The 17276-nt window shown below is 44.5% G+C and overlaps 1 protein-coding gene across 1 annotated transcript in view; it reads right to left on the reverse strand.

Moving 5' to 3' along the window:
- The window catches only part of LOC311128591 (zinc finger protein 536-like), a gene marked incomplete at both ends in the record, with an annotated part of 97915 nt that overhangs the window by 41377 nt on the left and 39262 nt on the right, over positions 1-17276 (reverse strand). Inside the window, 2 exons of the mRNA XM_084160777.1 lie at positions 7586-9214; positions 14572-14739. Coding sequence (XP_084016903.1) covers positions 7586-9214; positions 14572-14739 — 1797 coding nt within the window. The remainder of the gene's footprint in view (positions 1-7585; positions 9215-14571; positions 14740-17276) is intronic.

Raw genomic sequence — 17276 nt, forward strand, 5'->3', positions numbered from 1 at the left:
CTCATTATGTGTTGGCTGGCGGTGTAAGTACGGTTATTATGTTTGTGTTGCATGCGTGGTGTACCTGCACTCCCGCAGGAAGAGTTACTTTATCAGTACAACCCCTCTGAGGCTGATTCCTTACATCTGAGGGCGCCTTGGGAAGAGAACCCCGGCGCTAAGAGGAATATCTCAAATTGAACAAAGTCTACAGGAGTGAGAAAAACAAACACCAAAATAACAAGATGGAAAGCAAAATCATATCAAATGCAGTATATTGGGTTGGAAGGCCAATTTATAACCATTGTTTTATGTTTTGTTATATTGAATATAATGTGCACACATACACCCACACATACAGAGACACACACGCATCCATTCCTGTATGAATGGGAATAGCTACTTTCTGCAACTCCCATGATCCCAGCCTGGATTTTTTTGCTTGCTTCTAAAATAATGAATAGAATAATTGGCATGTAGTTGTTAACATTCGATATTCATTCCCTTTTCTCTTCCGAGGGAACTTGATACTTCATTCACTGTACTTTCAGGAAATTATGAGGCCAATATCATCAAGGTATTAGAGTGAGAAAGAGGAGAGAATATGAAGCCTTTCAAAGCCTTTCAGCACAGAAGAGTTGATATCTGGGAAATTAGCAGGGGGGAAATATTTTTAGAGATCCCACGGCTGCTAAGGGAGAGCAACAGGTATCATCTAGAGGGGTTGACAACAGCTATTACAATTAATTGCTCTTTGAAACTAGTATTTGCACTGGTGAGTGACAAGGTGATAATTCACCTCGGTGCAAGTTAAAATGGTAATATTGCACATGTGAAATAGCACCTCTGCTTCACCCATCAACTCGTCATCTCACACTGCACAATGCACAAAAAGAGTATCGCCAACACTGTCTGTCGCCTAAGAAACTCAGAGAAACAGACATCCTCCAGACAGCTTAATCATGGGAGAACTTTCCCCTCCAGCGATGTTATAAAAGAAAAAATTCCATGGGTGTGGGAACAATCCACAGAAGGCTGATCTTACCAGAGTTTTGTACAGGGGAGCAGTGAAAATGGTGAGGGACCTATTGGGTTGACCCATGCAGGGAAGGAAGAGCGTTGCTCCCAGTTGGGTAGTTGGTCAACTCACTACTTTTAGAAGGGATCATCAACGTGAGACAGGTTCTCATTGACATTAGTGCATGTCATTAGTGTTAAACACAATCTCACTAATCTCAGCACACATCACCAGTGTGAGACAGCCTCTCATGGTTGTTAGCACACACACAGGTGTCTTAGTGCATTAAGCTAACCCAGCACTCCCTACTTGTCAGAGCTGTGTGGCTGTGTTTGTACACTAACAGACTAACAAAGACCAAATTAATGATAATTAGCCACCTGATGAGGACAGTATTATTGGCAATTACCAGGTTTCATCCTATCATAGTGTATTAAGAGGGTTACACAGTAAGGGAGAAAATAAAACACCAAAAATATATAAATATCTTTCGACTCTGACTGGGAATGCTGGTATCACTGTCACTCACTCTGTTTCCCTATAATAGTCCATGGGTCCATGAATTAGGTGGCTTTGGTAATTACTGAGCAGCAAATTGAAAAAGCCATAAAGAACACAGGCTTTAATCTGTGTGTGTTTGTGTGTGCGTTTCAGAGACTGTGTTTCACTACTGTATCTTAATGTATGATTAGGTATGTGTGTGTGTGTGTTTGTGTGCACAATAGAACGCGAGAGAGAGAACTAAAGAGAGAGAGAAATAGATAGAAAGAGAAATCGAGAGAAATCGAGAGAGAGAGAGACAGAGAGAGAGAGAGAGAGAGAGAGAGAGAGAGAGAGAGAGAGCGAGAGAGAGAGACCGTATGAGTCGCAGATTGAGAGGAAGTGTTTGAACTGCAAAGCCCTGCTTTCCTCTCTACAGAGAAAATAAAGGATCTGTAATGCTAGCTATGATCCTGTACATCTGTGACATCCCCCAGTCTAGGAAAGGCACCATATGTTTTTAATTATCATAATAACTTTAAAGAACCTGTTCAGAGGGACCCACACACATGATCCTTTTATTACTCTGGTCTGAGCTTGAAACAGGCTCTGCTCAGTAGTGGAGGGGGGCTGACAGGCCCAGAAGTACCACAACCCTGCGCCTAACCTCTACGATTGCGGGTTCAAGTCCCACACAGGGAGGGCCGCCTTCAAATCTCTGCCTCTTGACAGAGGTAATTGGCCACCAGTGACATGAACACTGCTACAACTAAGTAGTCAACCAACCCTACAACCCCACAACCCCCCCCCCCCCCCCCCCCCCCCCACAAGAAACCAAAAAATCTCCCGCGAGCATAGGCAAGCAGACCGACGCTGTCAGAGGAGGCTGTACTCAGGGCTAAAAATATCAGAGAAGGCTTGAATACATTTATGTTTTTTACATAGTTTGTGTTCCTGACACAGTCAATCTGTGTCTGTGTTCGCTTCTTCTTCTTCTTCTTCTTCTTCTTCTTTTGCTCTCTCTTTCCCTCCTCCTCCTACTCCTCCTCCTCCTCCTCCTCCTGAACTTCCCGCGGTGCGAGCTTGGCATGAGACACTTGTGCACTGTGCATCGTGAACACACGGCGCCTGCATTTGAGGGGCGTTGTAAATTGATCAACCCAAATGACCACGTGGTGGAATCACACATCTTCTCTCCAGAAGTATTTAAATAGACAATGATCCGTCTCAGTGTCCCTCGTTCATTCTTTCCACTCTGTCTCCCCCTTCACTCCCTCTTTTTCCTCTGCAATTCCACCAGGGGGTGTTATGCCCTTATGAACTATTATCACGAGGGGGAGACATACAACCCCCCCTATCACCCCCACCCCTCCTTCCCTGCAGCCGTATACCCATCATCGTCTGCTTTTCTCCCAAAGATGCTCGACAGTCGACATACCACCAGCGCCTTACCATTCTAACGTTGGTAGCTACATTTGCCTTGGATCGTCATGTGTGCCAGCCCTGCTTCTCCACGTCAAGTGCTATAACATTAACACTGATAGACTAACCCTGTTTAACCCTATTGCCTCTGCTCTCCCTGACCTTGTCACCGAGCTGAAAACAACAGTGCCCTCCATGCCCCTGGAATGTCTGGGTTAAGTGGCAAAAGTAGGGTGAGGGTGCTGAGGCTAAGGATTCTGATTGGACTGCACTCTTAGCAGTAAACATCAGAATTTGAGGTAGTGACAGGTGACCTGGCACCAAGGGACATCATAATATGGGTGGCATAGCAGCACTGAATGACCCTGTTGTGACCCTTTATGACACTGTCTGTTAGCTACTCTGAGCCAGTCTCGCCCTAAAGCTTAGCAATAGATAAGGGTAGAGGAAAATCAAAAGACGGGTTGTTGTAGCGGAAGATTTCTATTTCCCATTACTGTGACACTGAGTTGTTGGTTCATACTTGTTCAAGCTCTCGAAGCAGCCAAACTAGCAATTTTTCACTTTTCTAAAGCAGGCGAATCACGATAACCATTTACCTAACAATCATCAACAACAAACAAACAACCACAATGATAGCAGCCCAGACACTACCGGGCACAAGCAGAGTGTCCTTGTGAACAGAAAGCCAGAGATACACGTATAAGTGATGTGAGCATAGCTTTCAATCTCTATATATCACTCTGTCTCTATCTCTCTCCTTCTCCTGTGAGAGGTGCTTCACTTTGAGTTATGCTATATTTCCAGCAACACCTAAGCGTGCCCACCCAAGCCCTATCCTAACCCACGCTTTCATCAATGCTGCCTCTTCAGACTGCCAATCTCAACCAATGAGAGACCATGTGAGTGTTAAAGAAAGGTGCACACTGTAACAATGTATAGTCTGTTGTATAAATGCTAAATGTTATACTGTTTAAGTAATACAACAGTACAGGCCTAATAATGTATGACTATAGAAAGGCCTCTATCACAGGTGGGTATCGACTGTGTGAAACACTTCCACACACCTCAACAACACAGTGGGCCAATAGCAATCTTAACATTACACTCTGTACTACACACTATACCAACTGGAAACCTTTCTTGAATGACATATCAGAGAGAATGGAATGATCACTGTTGATTTTCCATTAATATATTTAGAGAAATGTGTGTGTGTGTGTGTGTGTGTGTGTGTGTGTGTGTGTGTGTGTGTGTGTGTGTGTGTGTGTGTGTGCGCGCGTGTGAAGGACCCTCCCCTAGCTCTGGGCATGCTAATGAAGAGAGAGCCACTTACGACGCTCAGCTCTCCGTCGAGCCCAGCCCATGTGCTCAACAGCCCAAATTCAGGCGAGAATTTCGATATTAATGATTTATGCTCTATTTGCATACAAACCTAATGCAAACCCACTTCAGATAATCACATTTTGCCAGTTCTGAATTGAATTTTCAGGACGGCTTGCCACCCCCACCCCAAATAACTGTGGAGAATAGGTTCCTTGCAATTCCCCATGGAAGACCCATCCATAAGGAGATCAGTGGATGAAGGGAGGGGATAGTGGGCTTTATTTAGGAAGACTTTCTGCTACTTTATATGGGGTAGGTAGTTGTGACTATTATCCATGCCCTATACATATTCATGCATTGAGAGTATCTACTGTTCTACAATATGTATCTACCATGACTTCCATATCCAACAGCACTGCTATCATCTGTGCTTGATTACAGGAAACACATTGTGAAGTTTGGAGAATGTTTCCTGAAGGTTTTTGAATGACTGTTTACTGTATTTCTGTCACCTCTGTAAACTAAACTTGTGAGGTCTCTGAGCAGATGTTGCCAGGAGACTGAGCGTTGTAAGGGGTGGAGAGAGAAGGAGGCGGGGTCAGGCTTGGCACACTTCCATCCAGCTGTGCTTAGCTAGCCAAGAAACAGAGGATGAGTGCACCTTAACCGAGAATAACCTGCCTGTGGAACACTCACAGGACATACAGAGGGAGGTGGGTTAGGACTGGTCCAGTGACTATCTGTTTCTCTACCCCTGGTAGAGGGGTTTCCTTGGGCGGTTCTCAGGGCCTTATGGACCGTTGTAACCTAGTGAGGTTAGCAGCCTGTGCATCCTCTCCTTGTACAGCGTTGCTGTGGCTGGTAAAGGTGAGTGTGTGTAACACTAGACACTCAGCCCTGCTGCCCTGAGAGGAGAGGAGAGGAGGGCGCATGGTGAATATTTAGCAGGGGTGTAACAAAGGTGAGTGTTACGGGGTCAAGAGGGGCTCCAGCTACATGGGCTCTGACACGCTGACATGCTGCTTGGCCACTCAGCCTCCAGACTCCCTGCCGGGGCTAGGGAACCTGAACACTGCCACACACACACACACACACAACCCGATTATGAGCACTGATGTCATACACCGCGTGTACAAAACATCATGAATACCTGCTCTTTCCATGACATAGACTGACCATGTGAATCCAGGTGAAAGCTATGATCCCTTATTGAGGTCACTTGTGAAATCCACTTCAAATCAGTGTAGATGAAGGGGAGGAGATTTTTAAGCCTTGAGACAATTGAGACATGGATTGTGTATGTGTGCCATTCAGAGGGTGAATGGGCAAGACAAAATATTTAAGTGCCTTTGAACGGGGTATGGTAGTAGGGGCCAGGCGCACCGGTTTGTGTTAAAAACTGCAATACTGCTGGGTTTTTCACACTCAACAGTTTCCCATGTGTATCAAGAATGGCACACGAACCAAAGGACATCTAGCCAACTTGACACAACTGTGGGTCAACATGGGCCAGCATCCCTGTGGAACGCTTCGACACCTTGTAGAGTCCATGCCCTGACAAATTGAGGCTGTTCTGAGGGCAAAAGGGGGGTGCAACTCAATACTAGGAAGGTGTCCTTAATGTTTTGTACACTTAGTGTATATTCATCTCTTATGTTTCATGGGTTATCTCTTGGTGTCATCCCAAAACTTTAACAGGGTCAGGAGATTGTAAAAGAGTATCAATGCTGCTGAGCTGTATACATAGTCAACAGCTAGGTCCTATTATAATGAGAGACTGACTCGAGCAAGGGGACAATAACATACCACATAAGAAAGCCTTTTGTTCCATTGACAAAGCCTTATCTAAAAAGGTCAGGCATTCTCGGTTCTGTTGAAAAGCGACTACGTCACAAGGGTAGCTTTCAAATACCTTTTGATTAAAGGAGGACATTCCAACACAAAAGCATTTACAAAGTAAAAATGCCACTCATTTTCATCACTGTGAATGACCCTCTAAAATCATATAAAATATGTAACAGGTTCAATGATGGCAGATATAGTTTCCATGACAGTAAAGGTCGACTAATCATGAACAATTGTGTCATTTCTTTATGATGGGTCACATATTCACAATACACTGGTGTACCTGACTGCTAAATTAGTATGACGACAACATTAACCCTCTAAGTAGAAAAGCAATTGACTGAAGAGTGCTGTTATTCATTTCATTTGAATATGGGCTTTGAATCAATTATTTTCTAAAAAGTTATACAAAAACATATCATAAAACTATTTATCATGTAAATATATTGAGTATTTTGCAGCATGTCGAAACTTAATGAAAATAGGCCCATTTTTCTCTGTAAATACTAAATCACTTTGCAAAGGAATTGTTTATCTAACAAAATAAAATATATGTCTTGCCAGTCGATATTTGTAGAATATGAACAATGGTATCAACCTAAAACAAAATTAATTCAGGTTGCTAGATAACACGCCTCGGATAACATATGTGTGTGACATTTAATGAATATTACAGTATATTCAAGAAATGCAATATTTAATATTTATGTTGTCATTTAAAATGAGAGGCGAGTGAGAGACATATTCAATGATGGAATCCTCCAGATATGGCTAGTTGAGTTCTGGACTAAAGTGCGTAGTTCACTTATCCTACTACATACTACTCTACACTGGCTGGCCCAGTGCTGTGCTCTGAGCTCAACTTTAAGATTCCTTTTCCCTGAGATTTTTATCACCGAAACTGCAAAAGGGCACTCCGAAAAACAGCAGTCTCAAGGAGCGCCTGTAACCTTAACAGAATCATGAAAGCTGACAGTTCATTTTTCACAGGTCCATAGATCTTTGGGTCTTATAAAGTAATGGGCTTCTGGGAAAGGGCTTTATGAGAGCTAAGATAGTTAACCGCCGTGTGCTTGAGATGACATGGGAGCTGAGGTCCTGCTCTCTGGGAGACAGGATTATTCCCTTCCCCGGGATGGAGGGAGAGAAGACACTACTGTCTCCCTAATATAAACGTGTAATAAAGATTAATCTGTTGCTACTCGCCACTCCAATAGCTTCTAAACTTGCTTGAAATAAGCTTGAAATCACTTTAGAGCAAATAATTTTTTGGGGTGTGAGTTTCTGAGTTTCATTGTGAATCTCAGGACAAAGTTATGTGCGTGTGATGCTGTGTGTGTATGAAACGTGGTGTTGGCAAATGTACATATTGTAGTGTTAGAGAGTGTAGGTAAATACAATACTGAATGTGTTCCTGGGTGAGTGTGTGTGTGTGTGTGCATTGTTTGTGTGATTGTGGATGTAGGGGCAATAAGATCAAAAGCGGGGCCATGCGGCAGGGTTAGGCTCACTTACTGGGTGCGTCTGGTCTCTTGATGCCGCTGCCGCTGTTTGAGCTGCTTCCAAGTCCGTTCAACGCTGCGAGATTCTCCGAGCTGTAGGCCCTCAGGACGGACAGCATGTTCATCTGCTGCTCGAGATGGGCATGTTCCGGCTTCAGCAGCCCAGAGGGACCACCAGGAGATGAAAGGAGACCCAAGCCCTGCTGCCACTGCTTCTCCAGGGGCGGCTGAGGCTGGGACTGGGGAGGGAAAGGGGCCCCAGGTCCCATGGAGGCCCCTGGTCGTTGGGCCTCTCTAGCCGGGGATACGGCCTGCATCTGCTTCGGCATCTGATAGGTGGCACTGTCTTCATCTTCCCCCTCCATCCTGTCCTCTTCCTCCTCCTCTTCCTCCTCGTCATCAGAGTGGGGATGCTGTCTCTCTGGTTGGGCGGAGGAGGACTCGGTGCTGTGGCAGCGCTCGCCGGCCCTGCCATCCTCATCCTCAGACTGTCCCTGCTCCTCCAGCTCCCCGCAGGAGGCCTTGTCTGAGAGCTCATCCCCAGCTGTTTCTCTGGCCTGGCTCTGCTGCTCCAGGGCTGGGTCAGGGCATGTCGCTCCAAACCCCTGGAGGCCCGGGGTCCTTGGAGAGCCATCGTACATGCCTCCATACTGCTTGTAGAAGTCGCTCTGGAAGGCTCCCATGCTGGCGTGGGGCTCCATGTGGTTGGACCAGGCTGACTGGCTCTTCTCCCCCTCTCTGTCATTGTCTCTGTCATGGAGGTGGGCTGGGCCCATGCTGGCCTTGAGGAAGTGGGAGGGCTCTCCCTGGTGCTCCTTGCCCTCCTTGCGTTGCTTGGCCTTGCACAGGTGGTTGGCCTGCAGGTGGAGGGCCATCAGCTCCACAGAGGCAGTGGTGAAGGAGCAGAAGAGGCAGCCATGCCACGCCACGTTGTCCTGGAAGGTGACAGAGGAGCCAGGCAGAGAGCCTGTTTCAGGCTTGACATTGACAGACAGATCCAGGGGCTCGTATTGGGACCCAGGTTTGCCCGTTGATGGCTTGGCCTCAGCCTTCTCCTCACCAGTATCAGCCCTCTTGGCTTTGGGCTCACCACTCTCAAAGTAATGCTGGGACTGCAGGTGGCTCTCTCTCATCTCCTTCTCCTTCTTCAGGGAGCTGAGGACGAAGCTGTCCATGAAGGCCTGCAGGGAGCCCTGGAAGTTGACACCGTTTCCCACCATGCTCTGGTACGCCCGGCCCAGGTCTCTGAAGCTGGCTGGGACGTCTGCGGCGGAGGGGCCCTCTGGGCTTTTCATGCTTTCAGAGGGAGTGTCAGATCCCAGGCCATGGCGTTCTCGCTCTCTGTCCCTCTCACGCTCCCTGGGGGACAACATTCCGGGAGGGGTCCACTGGTGGGGGTGCAACGGTCCCCCTCTGAAGTCCAGGCTGGAGGGCATGCCCTTGAAAACGCCGCGGAGGACATCAGGACGGGCGAAGACGCCACCCTTGCCGTGCTCCTCCTTGTGCTCAGAGGGAGGGGCGTGTCCGGAGGAGGGGCCGCTGCCATTCTGCCGCTCACGGTGATGGCGCTCCAGGTGGTACTTCAGTGAGGCAGACTGGGTGCCTGCGTAGTCGCAGTGAGGGCACCTGTAGGGTTTCTCTCCTGTAAGAAAGATAGATAGAGAGAGAAAAAGAGAGACAGGAAATGAATAAGAGAGGAAACAACAGTGAAAACCAACACAATGATCTCAGTGTTAACCAACATTCAACAGAATTCTGCATTCAGCAAACAGTTCCTCAGCTCCATTCGGGGATTGGCATCTGAATACGGGTCGATCCAGCTCGATCCAGCTCCGCCAAGTGAGCCATCACTTATGTCGACACAATAAAAACCATTTCACCATATGGTGCTTTCAGTCCACTACAAGAGATAATATTTTCAACTGACAACACAACTGTCTCGATGTTATCTCTGTTTGCATGGGGGGGCTGGGGGTTGTTAGTGGGTCTCTCTCTCTTGGCCTTGTTCGCTGACAGGCCTCTGCCTTGGCGATGAGACAGTGATTTCTCGGACGTTCTCTATTTGCAGTTTATCATAAATCACCATGCACAGAGAAGAAGCTCTCCATAACTTCCCAGTTGAATGGCTCTATGGCCATTTTGACCAAATAGTGGAAGATGCAGTCCCTTCATATGAAACTAAAACAGACTTTAACTGACACAAATGAGCAAGAATGTACATATGGAAAACATGTGTTTGTATATCATGGTAGTAGCATAGTGGTAGTAACATCATTTGACTTACAGTGCAGGTACAGCATCTCTACATAAATATACTGTGTACATAAATATTCATAAATATTCTTGAATGGTAAAATGCAATCATGATTTTTGCCAGAAAAGTGGATCGCCTTTGCTTTGGAGAGATAAGTTACTACCAGTATCTTAACATTAAATTCATCCTGTTAGCAATTACAATATATTTTGAACCAAAGACAGATTTGGAATCAAAAAACAATAAGCATAAATGCTAAGCTTGGTTTTTAGACATAGTAATGTTCCTGGCATGCATTTCTCTTGGATAAGTTACAGCTAAGTGCGTGAAGAGCAAGGGGGTTTGGAAAAAGTAACGAATAAAAGGATGTTTGTCAAGTATTGTGTGTATATATAGCTATACCATGTTTAGATTATACACATGGAAACCATTTTTTACCAGGAAAAAATGTTGCATTGTTACGCAAGACTGAATTGAATGATTTAAGTCTTGCTCTGTAGTAAATCATGGATATAATTAGCAAATGGCATACTGCTCAAGTAATTTATCATTATTTGGAAGGCACCATTCCAGAAAAAGACTGTAGGATCTGCAGACCTACTGCACAGTTCTCAAATAAAGGGCCACAAATACAAACTCAATACAATATTGATACCAGAGTGAGAGAAAGAAAATTAGAGAGGGAAAGGGAGCTAGAGAGAGAGAGAGAGTACCGTGTTCTTTTCTTTTACACAAGAGTGAGTTTGAAGCATATATTTAAAATAAACCATGCGAGATGAGCTTTTAACCCAATAAGTGCTTATCCTCTAAGCAGGATAACAGGGGCTTGGGCTGATTTAATAAGGAAACGTCCCTGATGCAAATTATCATTCTCAATTCCTTTAACTGGACAAAATGATATTCTATGCCCAAAATTAGAGTGAAATTAGAGTGATCTGTTTTTTTAGTTAAATATTTTTGTACGGCTGTTAACGATGAAAATGGGCATCTACACCACCATTCAAATATTAAAAAACATAAGAGGACATATGCTTAATCTTGGGCTTCAAACATCTGAATATAACCAGTGATGCAATGGTATTGTAAACAAATACAATAGGTGGGTAAACTCTGATCACCGGTAGTGGTGAATAAAGTAACGCTTCCTATACTTTCAATGCATTTTTCCACAAAAGGTGATTAAACTGTTAGGCTAAAAAAGGTGGGTAAACTGTGTTTACTTGCATTTAATATAATAATAATAATAATAATAATAATAATAATAATAATATAATATTTGCCAATTAGGAGACACTTTTACCCTCCACTACACCACTGAATATAACTGAAAATATGATACCTCTCTAAACAAACCTTGAAGAGTAATCAATGTATACATGGCTGGGAAATGTATACCGTAAATGTGGTGTGTGTGTGTTTGTGTGTGTGTGTCTGTCTGGAAGTGTGTGTTCTTTGTGGACCATTTGGACTCGCTAAGACATCTGCTCAATCATACGTCAGGGGCATGTGTGACATCTGGGGAATATACTGTATCCTGCCTTGCAACATTACACACAATTTACTGCTAAAGGTCATTATGTACCCGTTAATCCACATTTAATTGATATCAGCGCAAACAGCACAACCTCTGTGAAACACAGCAGATCTCCATGGCACAAAAGAAAGGAATTACTATTGTTTAGAAATATATGTTTCTCCTAATTTTTTCTTAAATAGGTAATAAAGAAAATATATTAACACAATCAAGGAAAAAAACTGAAATACAAATTCATAAAATAAGGGGAAACTATTTAATGATCACCTGCCACAGTACATTAAAACTATTATAACGTTTATATGTATCAATGTATTCCTCCTCCCAGTGCTGGGACATAGTGTTTTTTGCTTTACTTCTGTAAGCAGTTATTCTACTCCAACCGATTTCATCTGGATTTGGATGATTTGTCACAGCTCCATAGTAACCACTCAGAATAAACACCCAGAGCCACTACAGAGGGGCAATTAAAACAGTTAATAGATATGACATACTTTAAGATACATTTCCATATGGCTTTACATAATGTTGAAAGGCAGTTTGCACTGGAAGAAGTGCTGTTATTCAAATCTTATCTGGGCTGAACTGGGAAACCCTTCGGAAAATAACCTATCCAAACATCTAACCTTTAAGTCAATGTTAAATAGCATTTAATAAGCACAGCTGTTGGTTAGCAACAAACATCAACATACAGTATGTGTTGCTAAACAGTAGTGTTGTTACATGCAAAGAGGTACTAGTATGGAAAAGGGTAGGGAATGTTAGTATTAAACATGTTCATGAATGAGAAAGAGAAATAACAGGGGAGAGAGAGGGAGGGAGGCAGAGAGATGGAGAGGGTGAGAGAGAAAAGGAGAGAGGGAGAGAAATGGAGAGCAAGATCATGGGTCCCCATTGATTCATTCTGATTGCAAGGTTAGGTTAAGGTTATGTGACATGGGCAAGGCCTGGCTCTTTCTCTGTCTCCGTTTAAAGGTGAGTGGAAACTCTATTGGTTATTTCCCCTAAAGTTATGCGTAGCCATTGTCAAGAGCAAGGACCTTTTTATTTTTTACACACAGCTGCTTACTGCTAAATACTGCCTTGTCCAGAAGGGGACAATCTGTGTCTCTAATTGCTGTCACTGAAGCCTAGATTCATTATGTGACTTTCCCATTAAAATGTGAGCATTAATTTGTATAATGAAATATCACCCACTGCAGTGTTCATTAACTGTGGCCCCACACTGTATTCTGCACAATGTTAGCTACCTAGAAACTGTGGTTAATTTCACTAATGGATATTTTCCCACTCACTGTTCAAGAGGAAATTAATACTGTAACATTAGCTCTTTAACTTTTAGAGAAATTTAAATTCACTTCATTCCTTTCAACAAAATGTTAGCGAGTCATTAATCTAACATTGTGTTGCACAATGCGAGCACCTCTCAGTAAGCAATGCCATTGTGTTGTTCAGACTGAATTAGGATGAAGGGCGCATTATGTCATCTCTGAGTTCCACTGTTTTGCCATCAAGGAGGAATCTTCATTGGATGTAAAAGTCATCGCCTTGATGTAATCATCCTCATTTCAACTTGAAGTCAATCTGATAATGTATGAGTGATTTAAAGGGCAACATCTTGTAGATATATCAGACGGTTTCTGTGCATGAAGTGACCATGTTGAGTTGTGCTTACGCAGGGCCTGGCCTGCTGCACTGAGTGAGTTAACGGAGGGCCTGGGATGAGGCCTCTGTTTCCTCTCTGCTGAAATATGGCCCTTCTGGGGACCCTTACTGTACCACTCAAAGCAGGCATAACTCAGCCCCCCTCTGTTAGGTAACAGATTTCCATGCTCCCCGCCCGTCACCCGTCCCATCCCTGGCCCCACCTCTCCTGACGGTGAGGTATTCAGAGAGGTCTGCAGAATCAGGTTTGAGGCTGCTCTGCTCTCGGTGACCTGGATGTGCTATTTTACACAGAGATCCTAATTATGGTAGTGCACAAGTGCTCCTGCGCTACGCCGAGCTACGAGCTACACTGGCTCCTTAATTCCCCTCCAGACCAGAGGTATGTGGTCCTTATTAAAGTGGGAGGGGGGAGGGGGGGCACAGTTTGGGTGGTCTCCCTTCTCTCTTTTTAAGTGCATGGCGAAAAAAAAGAGAGGAAGAAAAGCAAGCATTGATTTCCTCAGCTGCAAGAGATTTCCATTTTAAGTTCTGAAAGCTTGAGCCATGCCTTTTCTGGCACTTAAGGATTCCATTTTTTGGGACTGTAAAATGGTGTCTTCAGATACAGATGTCAGGACATCAGACGCTCCATCCGAGAGCATTCACAGTTACATGTAGAACAAGAACAGAGGCTGATAAGAAATGCAGTCTTAAAAACCATGAGATCTCCATGAGTATGCTGTATGTACTTTGTCATTCCCAGGCCTAATCTGAGAAAGCAATGCAGACTGAAGAGGTATTGTAGCATAGTGTACTAGACTGTCACTAGGGTGTACACTCAAACTCTCCCCTCAGCCAAGTAATTAGAGCAAAGCTCTGAAGAAATGCTAAACACTCGTTTCTAGGGTCATGCTCTTTTGTGTCTTATATGGGCTGACTCATAACATTATGCCATGGATTTTCACAGGTGGTCCAGTACAGTACTCTAAGCTACATTCCAAGCAGTATTCCAAAGCTACAAGGTATGCAAGAACACACTCAATGCAGAAACATAGTGTAGGAACATGCTGTAGCATACATAGCACATAGCATGTTAGATTAGTCTGTTTGGACAATTAGCTGAGCCGATGTCCTTGATCTAAGGTGACCTTAGTATGGCCTACATGTGACATTAGCCTGGATATTTACTGGGGCATTTCTACCTTGCAGTGTATTGTAGTGGGGTATAACAGCCTGATCTGGCTCTGGCCAGTGGACACAGTGTCCACATCATTACTCTCAATGGGACCACCTCTACCTCCCAGCAGCTAACACGGAAGGTTATCCAGGTAGAGATATCTTTTTTACACTTGCTGTTAGATATGGGTAAGAACAGTAGCTAAGGGGAACCACTGAATGCCATTGTCACATTAATTACAGCATATTTCCAGGAAACAGCTGGGCGCTTTGAATAACTGTCCTCGCCAATGGTATTGAACATGGCCAAATGGTGTTGACTCAAGTTGTAGGCAGAGCGGTGGCAGAAGGGAAAAAGGTGATGCAGTAATAGCTAAGGGGAACTCACTCCACTGACCTGTGTGTATCCTCAGGTGGACCTTGAGGTGGTGGGAGGTGCGGAAGGTCTTCCCACAGTATGGGCAGTCCTTGATGGCCGAGCCCAGGCTCCTGTCCCTGTGCTGGGATGGGGCCTGCTGAACACTCCCTGCTGTCTTCCCCAGGTCATCCCCGACATCTGGAGCAACAAGCAACAAGAGAGACACACACAGACACACAAGGGAGGAGTGGTGAGTGTCACTTCAAACCATGTCAGAAAACACACTTTTCTTTTCTTTGTCCTCCTTTTCCACCCAAATCTGCTAACACCACACAAAGTCAAACACATAAATGGGTTCACGTTTTGCCGCTATTTTTCCCACCCATTTCAAGCTGACAGAACGCTGACAGTTCATAAGCTTTCAGGCTTCTTTAGAAACACCGGGCCGACCCCCTCCACACTCTCCCACTCCCGTCGGAATGTTTTATCCCCGCTATCATCATCTTCTGGTAGCATATGGCGGATTGTGTTGAAATGAACAATACAAAAAAAGAAACAGCTATGTCAGCAGTGGGCTAACGTGTCTTCGCAGCGCCCTGATTTTGACAGGTAACGTCGCTTCTGTCAGAGATATGAGAGGGTGATAAGAGTGACCCCACCCTGCTTGAACTGCCACTAATACTGCATAGACGTGTGGAGACCAACAACTGCTCTCCACATAATCACCTGGATCTCAGGAGGGACTGAAATAGATTTGAAAAGAGTTGACGGCAGCACAATCACAAGGTAAGGATGTTATCTCATACGTATATGGGTCATGACCTCATTACATGACCAGCTAACTGTATAGATGGTTTCTCAAGAAGTCCTTGTAAGCTGTGATATGTTATGAAAGCTACACTCTAGTCAAGCAGAATGACCGATGAGGTGGAGTGAACTCCACAGCCCAATACCAACACCAACATAATAACCTTATTAACCACATACCCCGTTAAATCATGGGTAAGCAGGAAGAAGTACCAGTTCACAGTAAGATAAATTATTCTGTTTATGGCTCCACCCCATCACCCCCCAGAAGCAGTCTCTGGCCCACATCTGCTGCTTATGTTGCAAGTCAGTTAGTGCATGACCCGCACCAAAGCTCACATAAGGTTAAACATGTATTTTTTTTCCTAGTCCGGCACATGATATGGTATGCGTGTGGGGAGGGAGAGCATCTGAATGGAGCAACCCACTTAGGTAACCATGCCACACAATCAAAAGCATTTCTTCCAGTAGCCGAATCTTTTCTTTTCTTCCCCACCCCATTCCATTCTCTTTAAGAGTCAAATATGTTTTAAAGAAAAGAAAGACTGAAGTCAGCAAGTCCTCCTACTGCTGGCAAATCACATGACTCTACACCCACACTGCCAATGTACAGTGTACTATTGTATTTATGTGGATGTGACCCCAAGACAACAGGCATACAGTATTGAACAGTTGACATATCCTTAACTGTAATAACCATAGCCCCATTCATAGTATTCTAATCTGCATGTGACCTTTCCAAACCCACCCTCTCCAAACCAATGCCCAGACACAAGGCTTTCTAATCAATACTCCCAACATGTCTGCAGTCCATATACAGATATAGGATCTTAATTTAATCACCCTGTTGCAGGATAACTTTCCTGCAACGCAGGAACTTTTAAACTTGTAGTGTACTGAGGTTAAAAAGGCTTCTAAAGTTTGTAATTTCCACAAAAACATTTCGTACTTGATTTTCCCTTATGAAATATGTATCAACTGCTACAAAAATTTGCATTAATTATAATCCACATAATAGTTCACATTTCCTGTTGCTGCAGGACTATTTTCCTGCTGTAGGAAACTGGCTCAAATTAAGGTCCCAGATACAACAATAGAGTTTGCTGGCCCAGAGTACATAGCACCTCTGAGCATAATTTGCGCACCGATTTTACATGTAGAATCGCGTGAAAAATGCCGGCAGTCAGAAGTCTACAGCTGCTGGTCCCTAAAGCACAGGGCGCTGAACGATCGGCAGACGAACACTAGATCCACATTCGGCGTGATGTGTGCGAGCCTTGAGACCCTACATCTGTACACATACTGTACTGTAACTAAATTCTACACAAACACATTTACACCACTTGACATATCCCCTCTTGGCAAGGTTTCCTACTCTCATGTAGCAAACACAGCTCCACCTGTCCACCCCAGATGGAGTTGAATTAAACCCCTAAAAACACAGCTTATGGCTAGCCTCATCCTCTGGACCTCTGTGTGGCGGGGTTAATAGTGATCCTGTACCAGGGAGAGGATGCTCTCCCAGCATTTAACAGACATTCAATAATGAATGTTCCAATCGCTATATGCTCTCACACAAACAAATACACAAGCACGCCTGCACACACACACTCACACACCCAAACTTCAATGTATCTGTTCATGTAGTGTATGGATGAGAGAGAAAGAGAGAGAGAGAGAGAGAGAGAGAGAGAGAGAGAGAGAGAGAGAGAGAGAGAGAGAGAGAGAGAGAGAGAGAGAGAGAGAGAGAGAGAGAGAGAGAGAGAGAGAGAGAGAGAGAGAGAGAGAGAGAGAGAGAGAGAGAGAGAGAGAGAGAGAGAGAGAGAGAGAAAGAAGAAAGAGAGAGAGAGAGTCCCAGGCGTTAGGCGTCCAGCGTGGTTGTCCTTAATCAGCTGACTGATCCCAAGCTTTTAATAGGGCTGTTCCAA

This window comes from Coregonus lavaretus, assembly GCF_964263955.1.
Source record: "Coregonus lavaretus genome assembly, chromosome: 4".
NCBI lineage: Eukaryota > Metazoa > Chordata > Actinopteri > Salmoniformes > Salmonidae > Coregonus > Coregonus lavaretus.